Source organism: Epargyreus clarus, unplaced genomic scaffold, assembly GCF_041222505.1.
Source record: "Epargyreus clarus isolate Ecla_fem2 unplaced genomic scaffold, WU_Ecla_fem_2.2 ptg000015l, whole genome shotgun sequence".
Classification (NCBI taxonomy): Eukaryota; Metazoa; Arthropoda; class Insecta; order Lepidoptera; family Hesperiidae; genus Epargyreus; species Epargyreus clarus.
The window spans coordinates 7,705,349-7,726,961 of NW_027332223.1; the positions used below are offsets into that span (position 1 = coordinate 7,705,349).

Below are 21,613 nucleotides of genomic sequence, written 5' to 3' on the forward strand. Positions count from 1 at the left end.
AAACATGTTAGTATATATTATAACAGCCGGATAAAGTGTTTAATTTATCACATTGTCTGGACAAATTAGTTATTATACATATAACAGACATTATGTATAATAGCTATTTGATCACTATGACTGTAACATGTATACCAATATTGCGTTTTATTCTTCGATCACTAATAATTAGTGATCGAAGGTTTTATTTCATTAAAATAGAAGGGGACATATTTGTTACAGTTACAATTCGTTTTTACTTAGAATGCGTTCTCCCTAGTTAGAAGTTATGTTTACTATGCAATAATTTGATGTCTTAAAAATAAATTAGACTGTTATATTATATCTGTGAGAACTGGCAAGGCAAAGAGGGGTCCAAAGAGTAAAGTAACCCTGTAGGGGTCCCTCAAAGACGATGCTACCCTACCTAAACTTTAGCTTAAGAAATCCCTTCATTCAAGTCTATGCTGCATTCTGTTTGACACTTGACAGTGAGAAATATTGTCAAATTATGACATTGATGACCGTCAAATAAATTTGGAAAAAAAATCTAATCGAACCGAGTATCACGGACTATTATAACCAAAATTTTATCAGTATTGAATTGGAGTAAATGTGATCTTGTGACTGTGACTAACAGACATTGAAGTAGTGTCATTCCAAGTAATTAATTAAATTTTTGAGGTTATACCAATGCCTCCTTCAATGAAAATATGTCGTTACGAAATTCTATGATGTGAATAAGCTTATAAGCATGAAGCAATTTTTTCGAAGTACACATTCTCTCTCATGAAAGTCGTAATTTGAAATTGTCATCCAAAATACAAAGTCATTTGAAAAACAATGGAGGGGACGAATGCTGCTGCTACTTCAAGTGATATTCACCATGCCTTCAGTTCAATAAATGAACGGCCAGTAGATGACATATCCCTAGAATTTTTCTACAAACCACATACTATAACACTATTGGCTGTATCTATTGCGTCAGTTATATATACAGCATTTGTCAGGTACAGTAATTTTAATTAACAAAACAAATGTTGTCAATTTCCTACTTATGAGCCTCTCTCTTCTACTACTATGTTTCTATCAATAACATATAATGCTAGCCATAAAAAACGATGTAATGTTTATTAGTAGTTTTACAATTATGGTAGCTTATATTTTTTATTATGCAATTAACCAATAATACTGTGGAACATGTTGTTATGTGTTTGTTAGTACACGCTTATATAATAGTTTTATGACAATTACAAAGTCTAGATTTTTCTATAAAGCATTCTGTGTTATTATGATTTCAGAGACGAGACATGCATTCAAGAAAATATATGGTCGGGTATATGCTGTGTAGTATTTTTTTTTCTAATAATATCCGTACTTACATTTCCCAATGGTCCATTCACTAGACCACATCCTGCAGTATGGCGAATAGTATTTGGCATGTCAGTGCTATATTTACTGGCCTTGTTGTTCCTTTTATTTCAAAGTTACTCCACAGTGTATGAAATAATGTACTGGATAGATCCTAACCTTAGGAACTTTCACATTGACATGGATAAGGTGAGTAAATCAATATTTTGTTATAATAATGTTAGACCTTTATGTGGGATATAACATGTCTATATAAATCAAAAAAATTAATGTTTCATTTAAAATAATTGTCTTCTTCTAAATAGGTATAAAATTGCTGGGAGTCTCTTTAATTTTAACATGTCTATATGTATGAAGTAATCATAAGAAATGCTGGGTTAATTAAAGTAAGATTTCTGTACAAAGGTTTAGAAATACCTACTTTATAAATAGACAATAATGAAATAAGAAAATCATAGAATTATTTCCTTTTCAGGAGTATGCTGTGAATTGCTCAGACATAAGTGTGGCCAAAATCTGGTCTCATTTGGATGTATTTGCTTGGGGACACTTTCTAGGGTGGCTGTTTAAAGCTATACTCTTTAGACATACGGGTCTCCTGTGGGCCATATCCATTATGTGGGAGATAACAGAAATAGCATTTGCTCATCTGCTACCAAATTTTTTGGAATGTTGGTGGGATTCAATAATTTTGGATGTTTTGATCTGCAATGGCTTAGGCATATGGTGTGGCCTGAAAATTTGTAAAGCTTTGGAAATGAGAGAGTATAAATGGGTGAGCATTAGGTAAGTTGTAATTCTCTATAATGAGCTTTTTCAGTAGTATGAGTGATACATATGTATGTGTGATACATATGTATGATACTCATAGAATGAATTCATAGTGTTACATGTACATTATTTGCTTAAAATAATAACATAAAATAATGTTTCTTTAACATTAATAATAATTTTATACACCATAGCATTGTTACATTGCTTTTTACAGGGATATTTCCTCAACAACAGGAAAAATAAAAAGGGCAATATTGCAGTTTACTCCAGTCCACTGGACACCTGTTCGATGGTTGGATCCCACAATCACATATATGAGATTCTTTGCTCTCAGCCAACTTGTTGTATTTTGGCAAATATCTGAACTGAATACATTTTTTCTTAAGCATATATTTGAGATGCCGCCTTCACATCCTCTAGTCATTGCTCGATTGTGTCTTATTGGAGTTATAGTGGCCCCATCTGTAAGGTAAATATTATAGTAAATAATAAGGATTGATTTCTGGGACTACGATTGTACATAATTTTCATTATGTTCAATCTATTCACAGAATATTAATGTTAATATTGATTGCAAAGTAGCACAAATATTTTTTCTGTAAATTGTATGTTTTTACTTCCTTTTTATGAGATATACATTTTATACATTTCTATTCATTAAAGCCCAGACCACACACAAATTAGTGCTATAGAAGGTGATCTTGTTTAAAAGATAATATTAATATCAGGACCTGATATTGTCTTACTGTCTAAGTTAAGATAAGATATATTCTAAATGATAGATGTCTTAGCTAAATTCAACATGGAACTATGAGTTTAATAAGATGTTCCATAAATATTGAGTATACTAAAAAAAATATTATCTTTATAAAAAAGCCATAACTTATCTCCATGATGCCCTGAATATTGTTCAGTTTTACTGAGGTTTAATAAAGGGGTTCAATTGAACCACATAGCTCTAGCTACTCTGAATTCAGAAGTTTTTGTTTATGATGTAGTCATAACCTGGCCTCATCATATACCAGTATTTAAATAACATTTACATGGTCGTACTGTCTCAGGCGACAGACACCAGCACCAGAAATTTATGCCATCTTTCATATCCCATTTCTTAATCGAGCTATACAGACATACGAAATTTATAGTAATCATTTAAGTGTTTTATTATCATTTAATAGCATAAGCAATGTATGTACGAATTTCATTATTTGTACGGATTTAATTAGCATGATCATTGGTCCGTATACTTTATATTGCTTATTGGATTCTGTATTCAGTATATAATTTTGAGTTTAAAAGAATCATCAAACCTACTTAATCACCTGTAAATAAGACTACACTAATGAATATAATTGTGCTTATTTAATTATCAAATTAAATGCACAATAAACTTTGGTATTTGTTAAAAAAAAGGGATTTAATTGTTCATTGGTTTTTTTCAGGCAATATTATACATATGTTACTGATCCGAAGTGTAAGAGAGTGGGAACTCAGTGTTGGGTTTATGGAGCAATAATGGTCACAGAGTCGATGCTGTGCATTAAAAATGGAAAAGAGCTTTTTGGACAAGCTCAAGTGTGTAATGTTATTGTGTGGCTAGTCATTCAGATGTTAGTGTCAGTGGGCTGCGTTTATGGAGTTTTACTGTATCATCAATATTTTGAGGTAAATACTTGACATATATCTTATGAAATATTGGCTTATATTATAAAACGTCTTGGAATGATTATAGTCTGTATATTTAACATATATATAGTGATGTCACGCTCAAACATGTTTGATATCCTAGATATTAAAAAATAACATACCTGTCTGACATGCAGCAGGTGTCAGGTGTAGTATCTGGTCAGGCAGACATATTTTGAATCCTTTTTCTGCCTATTATATAATTATAAGAGAACAGAAAGTAGTAATTATTGAAAACTATATAAACTTCAATTTTATTTATTTATTTATATACTTTACTCCCAGAAGTTTTTGCGTAGCATTGGACTAGTATGAGCTGACGATGATGATGTAAAATTTAGGCGTTTTCTTATCATAATTACGTATGTACATATATTGTTTTGTAACATATTATGTATTTACTTATGCATGATATCGCAAATAACAATATTTTTTAAGTCAGATAATATTTTTTATAGTATTACTTAAATATTCATATATTCAAAATTAAATAGCAATATAAATTTACGCAGTTAATTTGTTTATGTTACAGCCAAACAAGGAAACGGGTACGGAAAGTCCGAAAAAAGACATATAATTATTATTTATATAGGTAAGATTAACCTTGATCTATTCTAGTTAGGGTCGCCAGATTGCCGCCTCCGGCTGAATTGTCCAGAACATTTCATATAAACATACCATATATCACATTAAGATAACATATTCTATAAGATATTTCTGAGTACTTCCTAAGAATCAAAATACAATTAAAGTGATTGCGAAATAAGTACATAGGTATGGGCCTTAGATGACTAAATTTTATTAATCTAAGGGCTAAGAAAACATGAGTTGTGTCATGTATGGTCATATATTATTGTTATTATTAATTAAGTAAATTGCAAAGTAAATAGTGTATTGTAATTAATTTAATTCTTATATTATATTCCCTTATCCCGATTATTAAATTTTATACAGATGCCATAGACAGACGCTTTCACTGACTTAGGATTCACAGAGCGTTTTTCTTCCGCCTCCCCGTACGGACGTGGAAAAGCAACTCGCTTATAAATATATAAATATAGGTAAATTACAGTTATCCTTTTCACTAGAGATGCAACGGATAGTTGTTTGGCCGGATACCGGATACCGGATATTCGGCCTGATCACTGGCCGAATATCCGGTATCCGGCCGCCGAATATTCGGCCGGCCAAACGATACCTACATTTTAGTTTGGCGGCGGGCGCTTCGTGCAGGTTTCAACCTGTTACGTTCGCGCGGACCGAGGCAAGAAACGAGTTTTATTAGTTCAGTGTACGGAACTATTTCGTATGCAGTACACGTGCGCCCGCCTATTTTGCTGAATAGATAATTTTTTTTTTGTGCTTAATGTGTATAGTAGTGTATACGTAATTGTGAACTCGTACTTAATTCTGTGTATATTTTATTTGTTTAAAATAATGGCAAATAAACGATCTCCGTTGTGGAACTATTTTGAAATAGAAAAAGGCGATGCAAAGTACGTAGTGTGTTTAATTTGCAAATTAAAATTATCTCGTGGTGGCGAAGGGAAGAAGGCAGGGACTTCCTCTATGAAAAACCATTTGCAAAGCAAGCATCCCGACAAATTCTCCGAAATTTACGGTGGTCCATCTTCAACTTCATGCGGCGGAAGCAGAACTTTTCCTTCTACGAGTTCATTTGCAAGTACGAGCGCTCCCGCTCAGTCGGCTTCACATAAACAATTAACTTTGGCAGAGACAGTAGAAAGAAAACAGTATTGGGGTATCAATGACTCAAAATCTAAGGAATATCATTATTTAATTGGTGAAATGATTGCGTTAGATAATGAACCACTATCAATGGTGCACAGAGTTGATTTCAACAGGCTTATGCATAAAGCAGTTCCTCGGTACAAGATCCCCAGTCGTACATTAATGACTGAAAAAATAATACCCGACATTTATGACCGAATCAATAAAAAAAAATATGGAAAATATTTCAAAAGCTGCCGTGGTGTCTGTTACGTCAGATATATGGACTTGCGACCACAATAATGAAAGCTTTTTAAGTTTTTACAGCCCACTGGATATCTCCTGATTTCAAACTGGAACATGGCGTATTGGCAATCAAACCCTTTTCAGGGTCTCATACCGGGGAGAATATAGCGAACGAACTGCACGTTATTGCCGCGCGCTGGAACATTCCTCTGAATAAAATACACATTGTTGTGCACGATAGTGGGGCTAATATGGTAAAAGGAGTTCGGGTGGCTGAATATGATTCTGCTCGCTGCTTTATTCACTCGCTCCAAAGAGTCATCACTGAATCACTTAAATGTCAGCCTGATTTAATGGAGATGTTAGCTGCTTCTAGGCGTATTGTAACCCATTTCAATCACTCAGGACTAGCGCAAGAAAAACTGAAGGCCATTCAAAAGGAGCTGAATTTACCGGAACATCAGTTGGTGCAAGATGTCAGTACACGTTGGAACTCCACCTACTATTTACAGGAGCGTTTATTAGAGCAGAAACGGGCTGTTTCTTTATATATTGCCGACCACGATAAACTTAGTAACTTGACTCCTCATCAGTGGAATTTAATGGAGCAATGTATCAGCCTTCTTAAACCTTTCGAGGAAATAACGAAAATTACCAGCTCAGGTTTGTCATGCATTTCCAAAGTCATACCACACGTGGCTACATTCATGAGGTACCTTCAAAAAGAAGAAACTGCGCGGAAAGTGCCGAATTTGTTGCATGTATTGATGTCTCTGAAAACTGAAATAGAGCAACGTTTTCAACATCTTGATGAAGATCCAAAATATTTCCTGGCTACTTTATTGGATCCCAGATTCAAAACCAGTTTTTTTGGGATAATACAAACAGAAAAAGCTAGACAAAAGCTGCTTCTGGAGGGCCTAAAAATGAGTTGTAGCGAAGAGGATTCAAATAGTAGTGAAAGTGATTCGCCTTTCACTACTATTTGAATCCAATGAAAAGAAGGGCAGGCAATGGCGCAACTGTTGTTCATGAAACATTTCGGGATTGCTTTAACGAAGTCGCTCAAGATAATAGTCAAACCGAAGATACGACAAATAGTGCTATAGCCAACGAGCTTGACTTTTACTTAAAAATGGTCCGAGTTGATCGACAGAGTGACCCTTATGAATGGTGGGCAGCAAACGCCAATCAATTCCCAATATTGATAAAATTTGCCCAAATATATCTGTCCTCACCATGTAGCAGTGTTTATAGCGAAAGACTTTTTTCAGAGGCAGGACTTGTTTATGAAAATAGGAGGAATCGTCTGTTACCCAAAAATGCAGAGAATCTCGTTTTTATTCACAACAATTTGCCGTTAGTTAATTATGAATATTAAACTCTCTTTTTATTTATTTGGTAACACTTATTTTATTTGATTAAGAATTAACATACGCTACGCTACGATTGGTTGAATGGATACTAATGCTGATCATAGGATTCCTTAACAATCTTAACTATTTTAAATGAGGCTTTTTGATAAGTTTAAATTGTACGTTAAAGGTAATAAACAAATATTGATAATTTGTTGTTGTTTTCTTGTATACTAACTATTTTTAAAAGTTAAATACCAAACAGAATCACTATTCGGTATCCGGCCGGATAGTGTGTAACTATCCGGTATTTGGCCGGATAGTAAAATAATGGCCGGATAGGCCGGATACCGGATAGCAACCGGATATCCGTTGCATCTCTACTTTTCACGGTTTAAGCCCCCCAGCGTACGCGAAAACGCGATTATTTTCCGCTGAGAGAGAGCGGCTACATAACAGCAGAAAACCGTGGCCTCGTAAGTTTTTAAATATAAATTGTAATAAAAATATAAAGGCATCGCGCGCGGAGGCGAAAGAAATATGTCCTGTGAGTTCTCATGCTTAACCTCTTCATCTGGCAATTCCTGTTCTAGTTTGTACCCCCACCAACATTATCTGTTTGTGCCGTACATCTTACAGTAAAACTCGTGATTATATGCAATAACTTGCTCATTTTATAAATGCAAATAATTTTAGTTTAAAATTGAAATGTAATTTAAAAATATTCTTATAAACTAAAGCTTTTTGGCACATATCTCATTCTCATCGTATAAACGCTTAAAATTTTATAATTTATTATGTCACACTGCGTCTAAAATTTATCATTTCGTTGTTTCAGGAGGAAAGAACCTATTAGGTAGCCAAAATATACTTGACTGTGACGTGTTTGTAGATAAATTAAGTTTAATTTTATGTTATCCGTCGAATAAATTCAAGTGACTAGATAAAAACAACAGCTACAAGAGAGCTTGCTGAAGTATTCACCCACCTGAAAGCGGCCAAGAGATCTATCTACTGCGATTAAGACCTCAATCTTCAAGGCCTTGGGTTTATGAATGTTGCCCGTTGATAAGAATCGTACGAGCGCGCGATAAGGCTGAGCGTGACCATTCCCTGAGAGGAATTTAGACGTGTTTGGTTTTAACCTTTTGACCTACTTGTTCGTTATATTTTTTGTATAAATATTCTATTATCATTATCGTCAAATTCATTGACAAATATACCAAATTTTGCGGTATAAATATTCTATCGTTTTATATTACGATGGTAATAGATTGATGTAACTGGATATAGTAATTTACACTTAGATCTTGGAATTTTCTAGAAAAAGGCTTAGTTCAAAGGTAATTTATTAAGAATACAGGCGTTAAATGTAAATAAATAAAAATAGTAACACTAGCATATACGCAGTCTGTTCAAAAAGTATCGCGTATTTTGGGTCTTTTTAAAATTGTCTATTTATTCTTGAAAATCTATTCTGTCCCTTTCGAAGTAATCCCCATCAGATATAATGCACTTGTACCAATGCTTTTGCCAATTCGTGTAGAACTTAAAAAAAAATTGTGATCTTGTTGTTTTTGGCCAAACTACAATGTGAGCGCAGGGGCATGGCGCAACAGCGAATTATTGATCCTCCATAAATCCGGGCATTTCTGTATTGCTTCGCGCAAATTGCGCATAATTTGAAGATAATATTTCTTATTGACTGTTCTACTACTGTTGCAACAACACATGATGCACCACGCCCCTGCAATCGAAGAAAACTGTAAGCAAAGCCTTCACATTTGATCGAACTTCGTGTGCTTCTTTCGGTCTTTGCTCGTGCGGCAGCTTCCGTTGGGATGAGTGAGCTTTGGTTTCCACGTCATAATCTTAAATCCACGATTCGTCACTAGTTGTGACCCTCTGGAGCTGATTTGTATTGTCGCAGACAGAATCCAACAGCTACTTAGCAATGTTAACAACGCGATACTGTTTCTGGTTGAAAATGAGCAATTTTGGTACGAATTACGCGGCGACACATGTCATACCCAAATCATTAGTAAAAATCCAATGGCACGAGCCAATCGATATGTTAAGGTCCTCGGCGACTTCTCTAACGGTGATTCGAAGATTGGCCAATACTATTTTTTAACTTTACCGATGTTTTCGTCTGTCGTTAATGTGCTCGAGCGTCAAGTACGCTCGCTCTTCGTCGTTCACATCTTCTTGACCCTCTGAGAAAAATTTGAACCGTTGCTTTGATCCAAGGTAGTTTCCCCATATGCCACAGTCAATATTTGAAATGCGTCCGCGCACTTAAATTTGTTTTTACACAAAATTTGATACAGTTCCTACGATCCATTTTTTGGTATATGCAAATATCGAATAAGAGCCAAAACACGAGCAAGCAAAACAGTTTGTAAAAAATTAACAGAACATTCAAAATGGCCAAACTCTCCATTGTAAATGAGGGACATATTTACCTAAATAACGCCATAAAAATCGAAATACGAATATACGTAACCCGCGGAAATTCTACATTCGCGATACTTTCTGATCAGACCCCGTTATTATGTAGGTATGTGTGAAATAACTTTTCTATTTAATATATTCCTCTTATTGGTCCTTGGTGTTATATTTATTTTAGTTAGTGTAGTAGTATAAATTGTGTTTTTTACGTCACATGCATCTTATTCGGTGTACAAACTTGAGTAGCATCCAACGCGGTCGATAGTTAGATGGGTGACTGCTAGTGGCTCAAAGTTAATGCTTCTACGCTTCTTTCTCTCTCCTCTTTACATTTCACTTTATTAAGGATCGTAGCCACATTCAAGAATTATTACTTCCCTTAAAGTAGTGCAGATTTAATTTCATCAGTGCGTCGGACTCGTGCATTTATATGCACGAGTTGAGAGAGATGCTACTTGCAATATGCTCATTCAGAAATGGGCATAGGCCGCAATTGCAGCATAACATCTCTAGAATCTAATCATGTGTAACACACTCAATGTAATGAGATTTTAATTTAATTCGGCTTAATGAAAAGAAATAGAAAATCTTCAAGCTTGGACGAATTCAGATTGTTTCAAATTTTAACATTTAGATCAGCCTTTTATCGTCTGTTTTATTGTTTTATTTTATTTTATATTGTTGTTGATGGTTGAGATAACATAAAACAAATTTATCATTTTTCACGGTTAAAGAGCTTAGATGTTATCCTGTAAACTTTTATGACTTTTTTTGCTGTTGTTTGCAAGAGTACAGTTGGATTTAGTTAGGTAAATAAGGATCCAGAGTTCAGAATGTTTTTCATAAGCAAATCCAGTTCACATAGTCGAATGCTTTGCTCCAATATAATCTACATAATATATTATAATTAATTAATGATGTCTTCTAACTCAGAAGATTCCTCTATAACTTTAGTAGTTTCCATGTTTCTCATCCTTTTACGAAGTCTGTCCTTGTGAAATTTGGTTTTTATCGAAGTGAATAATGAGTATTATAATAATGTGTATCATGATTTTTATAGTATGTGAAGGTAGAGAAATGATGCACTGATTATTATCATACATTTTTGTTGAACCTTTTTTTATAAGATTACCATTTACCTTTTATGGTAAATATTGCAAAATAAATTCAAAATATCCGTATCGTATTCACTAAGAGTTTTTATTTCCCACTTATTCCTTATTCTGCAATTCGGAGCAGCAGACACTTTCATGTTATTATTTTAGTTTTTGCGACAATGTACCTACTGAATCGTTTGGAATTATGTATAACTGTTTCTTTCTTCCACTTATTATATCTTATAAATTAGATCTTGCAGCAAAGTTTTCTCTCAGAAATAATGTTCTCACATAGTCATTTTGGGTAGCAAGATAAGCGCAAATACCATTTAACCCATTAAAAGAAGAGAGTAAAATAAAAATTGTACGGGTAGGCATATTCGTATCGCTTTAATAAGGATATGGGGTATATCGTTTTAATGAAAATTTTAGTTATTTTGAAGTAACATTTTTTATTTTATTCGTTTCTGTTCATTACAATTGTGCGCTTGATGAGCCGATTCTAATTAATTACAAGATCTTTACGTTCAGTTACATAACTTTGTGCGAGCGACTTGTAATATCAATATCAGAAAATGTACTAAAATGTTTTAGTCTATGAATCCGATTGCGTGAGATCCACGTTCGTCATTTATTTGCTTATTTAATACTTTTTATATGGCCGCAAGTAAATTTAATTAAAATAAACATAATATATACCTTGCATTATATGTTTATTGCATATTATGTTAAAAACTATTTGCGGACATATTTTTCCTTATATAATAAGTATTCATCTATAATATAATAATATATGTTTCTCAATCTAATTATCTAATACATAGGATATAATCACGCATTCGGAACTTGTAGGTACTGGTAATGTCTATTTAAATACCCTAACAGAAACTTAAACGATATATTATATGTAGTTTACTTAAAAAAATGTCTAGTTAAACGGCAATCCACATTATATTTAAGTCCTTTAGGGAAATTGTTTCTTAGCGATTAAAGAGCTTCTTCCGAAATACGAAATTTAAATGGATTTCGTATATTGACATTCCTATACTACATATAGTATATAATTGTCTTAGGGCTCCTTCAGAATGTCTCCATGCATGTGGGCGGTCGGATTTGGACCTGCTCGAAGTCGCGACGTATTGCCTTAATTCCTTAAGTGTTCAATCAGACAGACTGCAGTCAGACAGTTTGCAGTCGATATTAACAAACTAACCGCACGAATGAAGTCGATAGGTTCTACTTCATGCAGCTGTGTGCGGTTGAAACCGAGTGCAGCGGCTACTCACACAGTTTAGGAGCTAAATGCAAAAGTTATCATGACGATGGAAGTTATTTATTCAATTTAATTTTAGTTTTAGCAAAATGTGAAATGTACATGTAAGTTTTGAATTTGATTCATAAGACGATTATTTCGTACGGTATGGATAAAAAGTTATTTGTACCCTAGTGCACTTGAAGTCGTCCAGTTCAGGGGGTTATTACCATCTCTTAAAACAATATTATTTTAATCATACATTGAAATTTCGTACTACGACCTCGTTAAAGTAAGATTGTTTTTATAATATTACAATAAGCAGTTTTGTATTATGTCGGTCGGAACTATTCATTATTTTTTTGCAGGAAATTAACTTTTTAAACAAAATATGACAATTTCCGTTGATTTTATACAATGGATAAGCTTTAAATGAATAAGGGTTTAAGTTTATTCAACTGTGTATAACAGAACACAATCAAGACCGTGGTGCGAAAGAGATGACAGTAGTTTCGATGTCTCGTTTCCTCTCGAGGAAGGAAAACTGGAGGTCATGGTACGAAACAAAATAATGTTGATGCAATATTGAAATAAAACTTTCTTGATCTATAATTGTTCTTAAAAGATGGTGGTAAGCCCCAGGTCACAAAAGCGTACAGTTCTAAGCCAACCTTACAGTAAAGACACTTCTTATTATATTCTATTTGACCATCGGCGTTGTATAGCCGTTTTATGATATAGAAAAAACAAAAATCATTGCGATATTTGATGGTAAAACTACAGACATTGTAAAATGTATGGTACATCGGTGATTCGGCATACTACGGTACGTTTATCGTGTTAAGTTTATGACGTAACAGTTAATGGAACAGAAGATAGAAACTAGTCCACAAGGACTATCTAATTTTCATTGATAGTTTTTTTTTTTTATTTCTGAGCATACCAGTCCACGATTTCATTATTTTATGTTACGTTTTATTAAAGGTGTTCGAGGTGTTATGTACCTACCTATTGTCGATGACGTGTCGTGTGCCAAAGATGGGGATTTCATATTATTTATTATATATTTAATGATTAAGATATTTATGATCAATGATTAACTTTTACTGACCAACTTCTAAATTCTTACAAAACATGGAATAACAAACCATTTTAAATTTTATACACGTACATCTTTTAATTCACCTCAATCGAAACCGATATCTCCAAATAATCCAAGCAATGCAATAATACTTGGTACTACGAACTTCGATTGCTTCGAACGAACATTTTTATGCAGGGAAAAATTGGAATTACGATGTTTTTGTATACAAATATTTATGTAAATATTTCCTACAGCTATTTATTACCTTAAATGTTTTATCGAAATACAGAATAAAGGCTAGCAACGACACTATTGAAAGTACTTACACAGTATGTGCGTATTCGCGGATCTGGGTATTTTATTGATATTTGCCGACATGCTAGAAGACCCGAAGTACCACTTATACATTACCTACATATTTAAGTATTTATTACGTTAATAAAATATTAAACCAATACCAAATACTTAGGTATAAAAATGTAGGTAAGTAAACTAGTTTTAAAGTTACCTTCCGATATCTTATTACTTACCTAGTTTAGTATTATGAATCTTTATCTTTATATTGCTCAGCCACTGTAGGTAACCTTAGGTTTATATTAAGGTAGTATAAGATTGTGTGTCTCGTAATATAAATAAATATTTATTGGGTGTGCAGATAAATTATCGTGTGTGTGTTTAAATAATTGTTTAGTTCGCAATTACATTTGGTATAAAAATTATTTGCCTAAACATCTCGGTTAGGTTTTAAGCAGTTTCCATAAAAGGTCAATTAGTGGAACCGTTATCCGGAAAAAATTGAATAATTATTTGTATAAGTAATTTTTTTAAACATGCATCTCTGGGAAAATGAGAAAAGTAATAACGTGAGTTATTAATCTACCTCACCAGACGGTGTTGTTAGTGTCGGTTTTTATTACTTCAGATCAAAGCCAATAATGTTGAAAATAAGTTTGTTAAGAGTTAAGAATGATGATAATTAATTTAATATATGGCATAATTGGGGCACAAATTACTATTCGCACTGAATATTTTCTGGGAAAAAGAGTGATTGATGAATATAATAAGAAAAGTAATTTAGGTGCAGTTCATTAAAATGTGATCATTCCAATAATCTTCCAATATCTTTTGAGTGTCATGCGGCTGCATGACCGTACAGGAGGTACAGCTGCTGCTTCTGTTTATACCTACCTACCGTTCGCCGAAATTATTATACTCTATGGATCTCATATTTTTATTACCAATGCTACTATTTGTATACATGTAAATGGATACTCTTAAATCAATCATACTTTATCTTTCAATCTAAATGTTTTTTTTAATTAAAATATTGATGTACTTATTACACTAGATTTTCCCTCTTTATGATTACATGAATGTATAAATTTAAATAATAATTACAACAATGACCAACCGAGAGATTTGCTTATTTGTTAAATAATATTGTTATATCTGCGAACTTCCTCTCCATGGTTATTTTATTTGTTATAAATATAAAATGAAAATAAAAAAGTCTTTTACTATCCTAGTATCTATGATTACTAAGTCCAGAGGTGTAGCATGGGGGAGACAAGAGTGAATACAACATATGGTTAATCACAGTTTTTTAGGGTTCCAAACCCATTGGGTAAATACTAAATCCTATTAATAAACCTTTGCTATTTTTGTCACAGGGTTTGTGTAACATCTCTTAACTCTAATACATAGACACTTAAAAAAGATTATTTTTTAAATTAGGTACTATAAGCTTGCATTACAGTGTGTACAAGTATGACCGCTATGACAACAATAACTAAAAATAAAAAACTTGAATATAAAAGTGTGTAAACCAGCATGATGGACCAGTAGTAGGTCATAACCTGAAGGCCTCTCACTCTGAATGAAGATTAGTGTCCAGCAATGAGTTGATGCTCAGAATAAGCAAGTCAAAAACAGGGTCCAATGGTATCAAAGAAAACAATATTTTTTGCTCTTATTTATATAATAATTGTTAAGATTAAACAAAGTCCAGTCTGTTTAGTTTGAGGTAAAAAATACAATTGGAAGTAACACTATGAGTTTGAGTCTTATGCTTCAGCCTGTAATTTAATTGGATTAATTGGTTCACTTATATCAACATTTAACTGTTGATCCACACAATGACTATCAGGAATAAGTGCTATCATATAAACAGGATATATTCCATTGGGAAAATTTGTTTGTTTACATTGCTTTATCCTTTTTAATTTTGCTCTTTTAAATATCTGTAGGTACTGTTTTAAGGGTCTAGTAACTGATGAGTCTGTTTCATCAGTTTCAATCTTTCCAGTTGATGTAACATTTTCCTTTACAACTATAACACCATTTGGAGATAATGCATTCCTGAAAATAAAAAAGACAGCTACTCATAAACTGTTTGTTAATGTATGTCAACCATACATATAAAGGTTACCTAGATTAAAGTTATATATACAGTTTAATAAGATGTTTATGTATTTGCATTAAAACTTCATAACAAAAGTTTATATGCACAAATGCATTAAAAAGGAGTATGCCACATACGCACAGAAATTATGACTGCATTATCCTCAGTAAATATTATCAATGGCATTTAAAAAAATTACCTGCAGCATATTAGGTATGATTCCAAATCTTCATCAGTCAAATATCCCAAAACCCATTGATTCCATATGATGTCATATTTTCTTTCAGGCTTAAAATCTTGCAAACTGACTTTGTATAAGGATCCTACTTTAATTTTATCGTCACCTACATAATCAAGAAGAGAACTAATGAATTTCTCATCTGGTTCTATAACATCAACTTTTTCAAAATATCGAATTAGCAAGTGTTTTGTTATTCTGCCTATACCGGCACCACAATCTAACGCTACGTTGTTAGATGGAGGATTCTTAAGAGAAAATATTGAATTCAGAAATACTTTAGAACCCTCTATATCTGCATTTGATATAAAGCCAAAACCTCCTAATACTCCGTCAATGGTGGCTGGGATATCTGCCCAATATTCCAATGACTTGTCATAATTAATAGGATTTTTATTACTCATTATATATTTACTTTGTACACCACTAACTAAACAATAAAAATATTACTTCATCGTATTATCTTTATATTATTTCACTATTTAGAGGCTATATTTTATTTAGATCATGACTCCAAGTTTCACTTCAAATTTCAATCTGCTATACTATGACAGGTTGACAGTATTGCTATTTACATTTCAGATAGATAATGGACATTGGCAAGGTCTTGAAACAGAGTATATATAGTAACTTATACATTTTAATATTTCGTTATGAAAAGATCTTTGAAAAAAAGGACACTTTTTAGTACTGCCAGGCAATCTCAATTCAATTCATTTATTTATACTGATTAAATAAAATAATGCGAGCAATTCACCCTTGTTTGTTTCGCCGGCACAGTATTTTCATATTTACGAAATTCCGATTTCGATATACAATGTATTTTAAAATCCTGGAGAAACGTATTATTTTTTTTTATAGCAGTGCGTTACCTAAATCTGTGGGTTAACCTGTATGTAATAATACTCTGTGGGGTTAACCACACTTTTCCGTGACCTAAGCAAACTATTTAATAATCTGTGACCTAAGTAATATTTTTTACACTATACGAAAATCAATCGACTAACTTCACAGATGTATAAAATGGCTACATCCATGAAACAAGTAAAACGGTACATCGTACACGTCGCTGTGGAGGTTCAATAGACATTGTAAAGAAACAAGTATCAGTATTGAATGTTATTCGGATTGAATTCACATTTCATAGCAAATAAATGACTAGAGAGGGATAGGGTAGCGATTTTCTTAAATAGTTCACACTCAGACTGTATATAACTGGTCTGTGTTCACGCTACATAATAAATAACACGAAACTAAATGAGCGTCTATAACTTAACGTTCAGAAAATATAGATAACGTTTTATTGAAAATATGAACGGTTCAGAAAGTGAAGATTCGAACAACGAAATTGTTCCAGCCAGTGTAAATTCGTCGACCCTGAATTTGTTGCCCAGCAAATCGAAGAAGTTATATAGTGCAGCGTATGAAGCATTCAAGAAATGGCGCAAAGAAAATAAATCAAATTCGCTTTGCGAAGACGCCCTTTTAACATATTTTGTGCAATTATCGACCAAGTACGCTCCACCGAGTTTATGGGCAACATATTCCATGCTGAAATACACAATCAACACGTACGATCAAATCGATATTGGGGGCTACAACAAATTGACGGCGTTTCTAAAAAAGAAAAATTTGGGGTATCAGCCTAAAAAATCGCAAGTATTTTCGAGAGAGAACATTTCCAAATTTTTAAACGAAGCACCTGATGATATATATTTATGCGAAAAGGTAAGTAAAGACTCAGTAATCCTTACTAATATTATAAATCCGAAAGTAACTCTGTCTGTCTGTCTGTCTGTCTGTCTGTCTGGTTGTCTTTTCTTCACGCCTAAACCACTGAACCGATTTTAATGAAATTTTGTACAAAGATAGTCTGAGACCCGAGAACGGACATAGGATAGTTTTTATCCCGGAAATCCCACGGGAACTAGGGATGGCGATCTAAGATCGATTAATCGGAGAATCGATCTTTTGGACCAAAAAGTCGATTATTTGAATCGATATCCTTACTAATATTATAAATGCGAAAGTAACTCTGTCTGTCTGTATGTCTCTTCTTCACGCCTAAACCACTGAACCGATTTTAATGAAATTATGTACAAAGATAGTCTAAGACCCTAGAATGGACATACATTTATCCCAGATAGCGATCTTAGATCAGAGAATCGATCTTTTTGACCAAAAAAAGTCGATTTTTTTAATCGGGCTCCAGTAATGGATCCTACCTACGTTTGTGGGTCTTTTGGCATACTCTAAATAACCATGAGTTTAAAAATATCAATTCTTGCAATCAGAGACGGTTGCAGCATTATATTTGTTTATATAGATTTATTGGGATTATATTAGGGGTGGCGATTCTTTCCGAAAAAGATCGATTTTTGAATCGATTCGAATCGAAGTGCAATAAATCGATTCACAAAAAAATGGAGGCCCTAAGAAACAATTCTATCTTCGATCTTTTTCGAGGATAGCGAAAAAAAAAGGTTATCAGGATCAAACAAATTATGTCAGCAAATCCTTACTTCCTTACTAATCCTTACTAATATTATAAATGTGGAAGTAATTCTGTCTGTCTGTCTCTTCTTCATGGCTAAACCACTGAACCGATTTGAATGGAATTTTGTAGAAAGATAGTCTGAGACCCGAGAAAGGACATAGGATAGTTTTTATCCCGGAAATCCCACGGGAACTACGGATGGGATGGCGATCTGAGATCGATTAATCGGAGACTCGATGTTTTGAACCAAAAAATCGATTATTTTAAGCGATCTCCAGTAATGGATCCATTCAGTGAATCGATCTTTCAACCCAGAAGATCGAAATTCGATTTTTTCATAATTTACCTACAGTTACTTTACTTATCCATTTTAGTCGATCATCTATCTATTTATATAAAAATGAATATTTGTCTATATACATTTTATAAAATCGGAAACTATATTTGATCAAGTGATGATCTTTTTCAAAGTTGTTGTCCAAGAGCCCACGAAGGTTTGGGAGTTGGTAAGACCGACAGATGGCACCACTGTCATTCCAATGAAGGTACGAATTTTCTGTTTTATGTATGTCATATTATATCTTTAAAATGCGGGCGAAGCCGCGGGCACCACTAGTATAATTATATTCTTAAATTTCTGTAGTAATTGAAATTATTGATTGTTAAAACTATCTTCAGGTAGCTCTCATCTTCGGAATTTCTGGCGCATTGCGAAGAGAAGAGTTCGTGAACATCACAGTCGACGACGTTAAAAAAGTGGAAGACGATGTACTACTCGTGCTGGTACGGAGAACCCAAAATAACGTTCCAAGATCTTTCACAATAATGAACGAGTTATTTCATCTTTGCTGGAAATATCGACAAGCGAGACCGGAGAATTGTTCTGTTGATAGATTTTTTCTCCGGTACACGAAAGGGGTATGCATCCCACAAGCCGTTGGAATCAATAAATTTGGATCAATGCCGAGAGACATCGCGGAATATTTACATCTACCAGACGCTCATAACTTCACAGGACACAGCTTTCGCAGGACGTCGGTAACTTTGTTAGTCGACGGTGGTGCCGATATTACAAGTTTGCAACGACGCAGAGGCTGGAAATCGGCGGCGGTCGCTTTTGGGAACATTGGCGACTCCGTAAACAATAAAAGAAAGAATTCGGAGCAAATTACTGATGAGATGGAAACAATTAAACGAACCGAAACGGCTGTTGTTGATATAAAATCAAAATATGGTCCTTCGACTTCTGGGCTGAACTCTTCTGAAAATATTTTAAATGAAGAGAGATGTGCTTCGACTGCGAGAGAAATTATGTCTCTTTTGAAAGAAGAAAAAGTAAATTTGTCTAAAAGTATCAACCAGATGTCGGCTCCTTCAATCTCGGAGGCGAAGACAATCATAGAAATACAACCGGACGAGCCAAAAGGAGCCATTCTTTATCATCCAGATATAGGCTTATATATTCAAAATCTTACAAACGAGACTGAGCCTAGGCCAAATCATATTTTTAACAATTGTTCTATAACTATAAATAACCCTAGCGGCAATCTTATATTTAATAATTGCACAACTAAACGTATGGAGACGACTGTGAATAAGGCCGTTCAAACCGACGAAAGTTGTTGATAAACGTTCAAGTTCATGAAATTACTGTTTTAACTTTGTGAATTTGAATAAATAATATAATACCAATTGTTTCACAAACTTTTATATTCATTGTACTCGTATATATTAAAATACTGGATCTATTCAAAGTAGTAATTATATCTTTCTCTAATTAGGGTTCCGTATTCAAATGAATCCCTAATTAGAGAAAACAACAATATACAAAACGGAACCCTATTACTAATCCTCCGTTGTCTGCCCATCTGTCACAATGCAGCCCATGGACATCTGTAATCAACCCTAGGTGGGATTAGATATTCCTACCTGAGGTTGGTCACAGATGCGCCGCTACCCCTGAGGACTAAGTTGGTACGTTACGTACGTTGACCTCGTAAGAGTATGTCTCCCTTACCACACCCTTCAAACCAGAACACAGCAGCGGTTAACACTGCTGTTATGAGGCCGAAATAAGTGTGGCGGTGGTGTCACCGGAGTCGTAACATAATGGTTCTATTACCTTTAAAATAAATGAGGGTCGCCATACATACGAGAAACTTAACGCTATTTTTCGGCGTTTTTCCTATACCTATTGATAGATCAAATTTTCACGTCTACGGCTGCTATAAAAATACTAAACAACAATAATAAACAAATGAAATGTTGGTCGTACGGAACTCACCGTATGCTAGCTCGACTTGAAATGAGCCAATTATACTTTATATCACACTAGTGGTGCCCGCGGCTTCGCCCGCATTTTAAAGATATAATATGACATACATAAAACAGAAAATTCGTACCTTCATTGGAATGACAGTGGTGCCATCTGTCGGTCTTACCAACTCCCAAACCTTCGTGGGCTCTTGGACAACAACTTTGAAAAAGATCATCACTTGATCAAATATAGTTTCCGATTTTATAAAATGTATATAGACAAATATTCATTTTTATATAAATAGATAGATGATCGACTAAAATGGATAAGTAAAGTAACTGTAGGTAAATTATGAAAAAATCGAATTTCGATCTTCTGGGTTGAAAGATCGATTCACTGAATGGATCCATTACTGGAGATCGCTTAAAATAATCGATTTTTTGGTTCAAAACATCGAGTCTCCGATTAATCGATCTCAGATCGCCATCCCATCCGTAGTTCCCGTGGGATTTCCGGGATAAAAACTATCCTATGTCCTTTCTCGGGTCTCAGACTATCTTTCTACAAAATTCCATTCAAATCGGTTCAGTGGTTTAGCCATGAAGAAGAGACAGACAGACAGAATTACTTCCACATTTATAATATTAGTAAGGATTAGTAAGGAAGTAAGGATTTGCTGACATAATTTGTTTGATCCTGATAACCTTTTTTTTTCGCTATCCTCGAAAAAGATCGAAGATAGAATTGTTTCTTAGGGCCTCCATTTTTTTGTGAATCGATTTATTGCACTTCGATTCGAATCTATTCAAAAATCGATCTTTTTCGGAAAGAATCGCCACCCCTAATATAATCCCAATAAATCTATATAAACAAATATAATGCTGCAACCGTCTCTGATTGCAAGAATTGATATTTTTAAACTCATGGTTATTTAGAGTATGCCAAAAAAAACCCACAAACGTAGGTAGGATCCATTACTGGAGCCCGATTAAAAAAATCGACTTTTTTTGGTCAAAAAGATCGATTCTCTGATCTAAGATCGCTATCTGGGATAAATGTATGTCCATTCTAGGGTCTTAGACTATCTTTGTACATAATTTCATTAAAATCGGTTCAGTGGTTTAGGCGTGATGAAGATACATACAGACAGACAGAGTTACTTTCGCATTTATAATATTAGTAAGGATATCGATT

General features: G+C 33.8%; 4 protein-coding genes across 4 annotated transcripts; 3 read left to right on the forward strand and 1 right to left on the reverse strand.

Annotated features, from left to right (window-relative positions):
- The first annotated feature begins 478 nt into the window (after positions 1–478).
- On the forward strand, positions 479–14,554 carry l(3)77CDf (phosphatidylserine synthase 1 homolog l(3)77CDf). The gene is made up of 7 exons (XM_073080402.1): positions 479–989; positions 1,281–1,539; positions 1,826–2,136; positions 2,339–2,593; positions 3,567–3,789; positions 4,343–4,402; positions 7,981–14,554. Exons 1-6 carry the CDS (start codon positions 823–825, stop codon positions 4,385–4,387), a joined length of 1,260 nt encoding a protein of 419 aa, XP_072936503.1. The 5' UTR covers positions 479–822; the 3' UTR covers positions 4,388–4,402; positions 7,981–14,554.
- LOC140747866 (zinc finger BED domain-containing protein 4-like) lies at positions 5,248–6,776 on the forward strand. Its single transcript, XM_073080488.1, has 2 exons — positions 5,248–5,716; positions 5,932–6,776. Exons 1-2 carry the CDS (start codon positions 5,248–5,250, stop codon positions 6,774–6,776), a joined length of 1,314 nt encoding a protein of 437 aa, XP_072936589.1.
- Positions 14,555–14,966: 412 nt separating the features above from the next.
- Positions 14,967–16,226, reverse strand: LOC140747787 (alpha N-terminal protein methyltransferase 1). The gene is made up of 2 exons (XM_073080403.1): positions 15,627–16,226; positions 14,967–15,384 (listed from the first exon to the last, which is right to left on the reverse strand). The coding sequence occupies exons 1-2, from the start codon at positions 16,067–16,069 to the stop codon at positions 15,090–15,092; spliced, it is 738 nt and encodes a 245-aa protein (XP_072936504.1). The 5' UTR covers positions 16,070–16,226; the 3' UTR covers positions 14,967–15,089.
- A 430-nt stretch (positions 16,227–16,656) lies between these two features.
- Positions 16,657–19,866, forward strand: LOC140747784 (uncharacterized). The gene is made up of 2 exons (XM_073080401.1): positions 16,657–17,393; positions 18,841–19,866. Exons 1-2 carry the CDS (start codon positions 16,977–16,979, stop codon positions 19,786–19,788), a joined length of 1,365 nt encoding a protein of 454 aa, XP_072936502.1. The 5' UTR covers positions 16,657–16,976; the 3' UTR covers positions 19,789–19,866.
- The last annotated feature ends 1,747 nt before the right edge of the window (positions 19,867–21,613 follow it).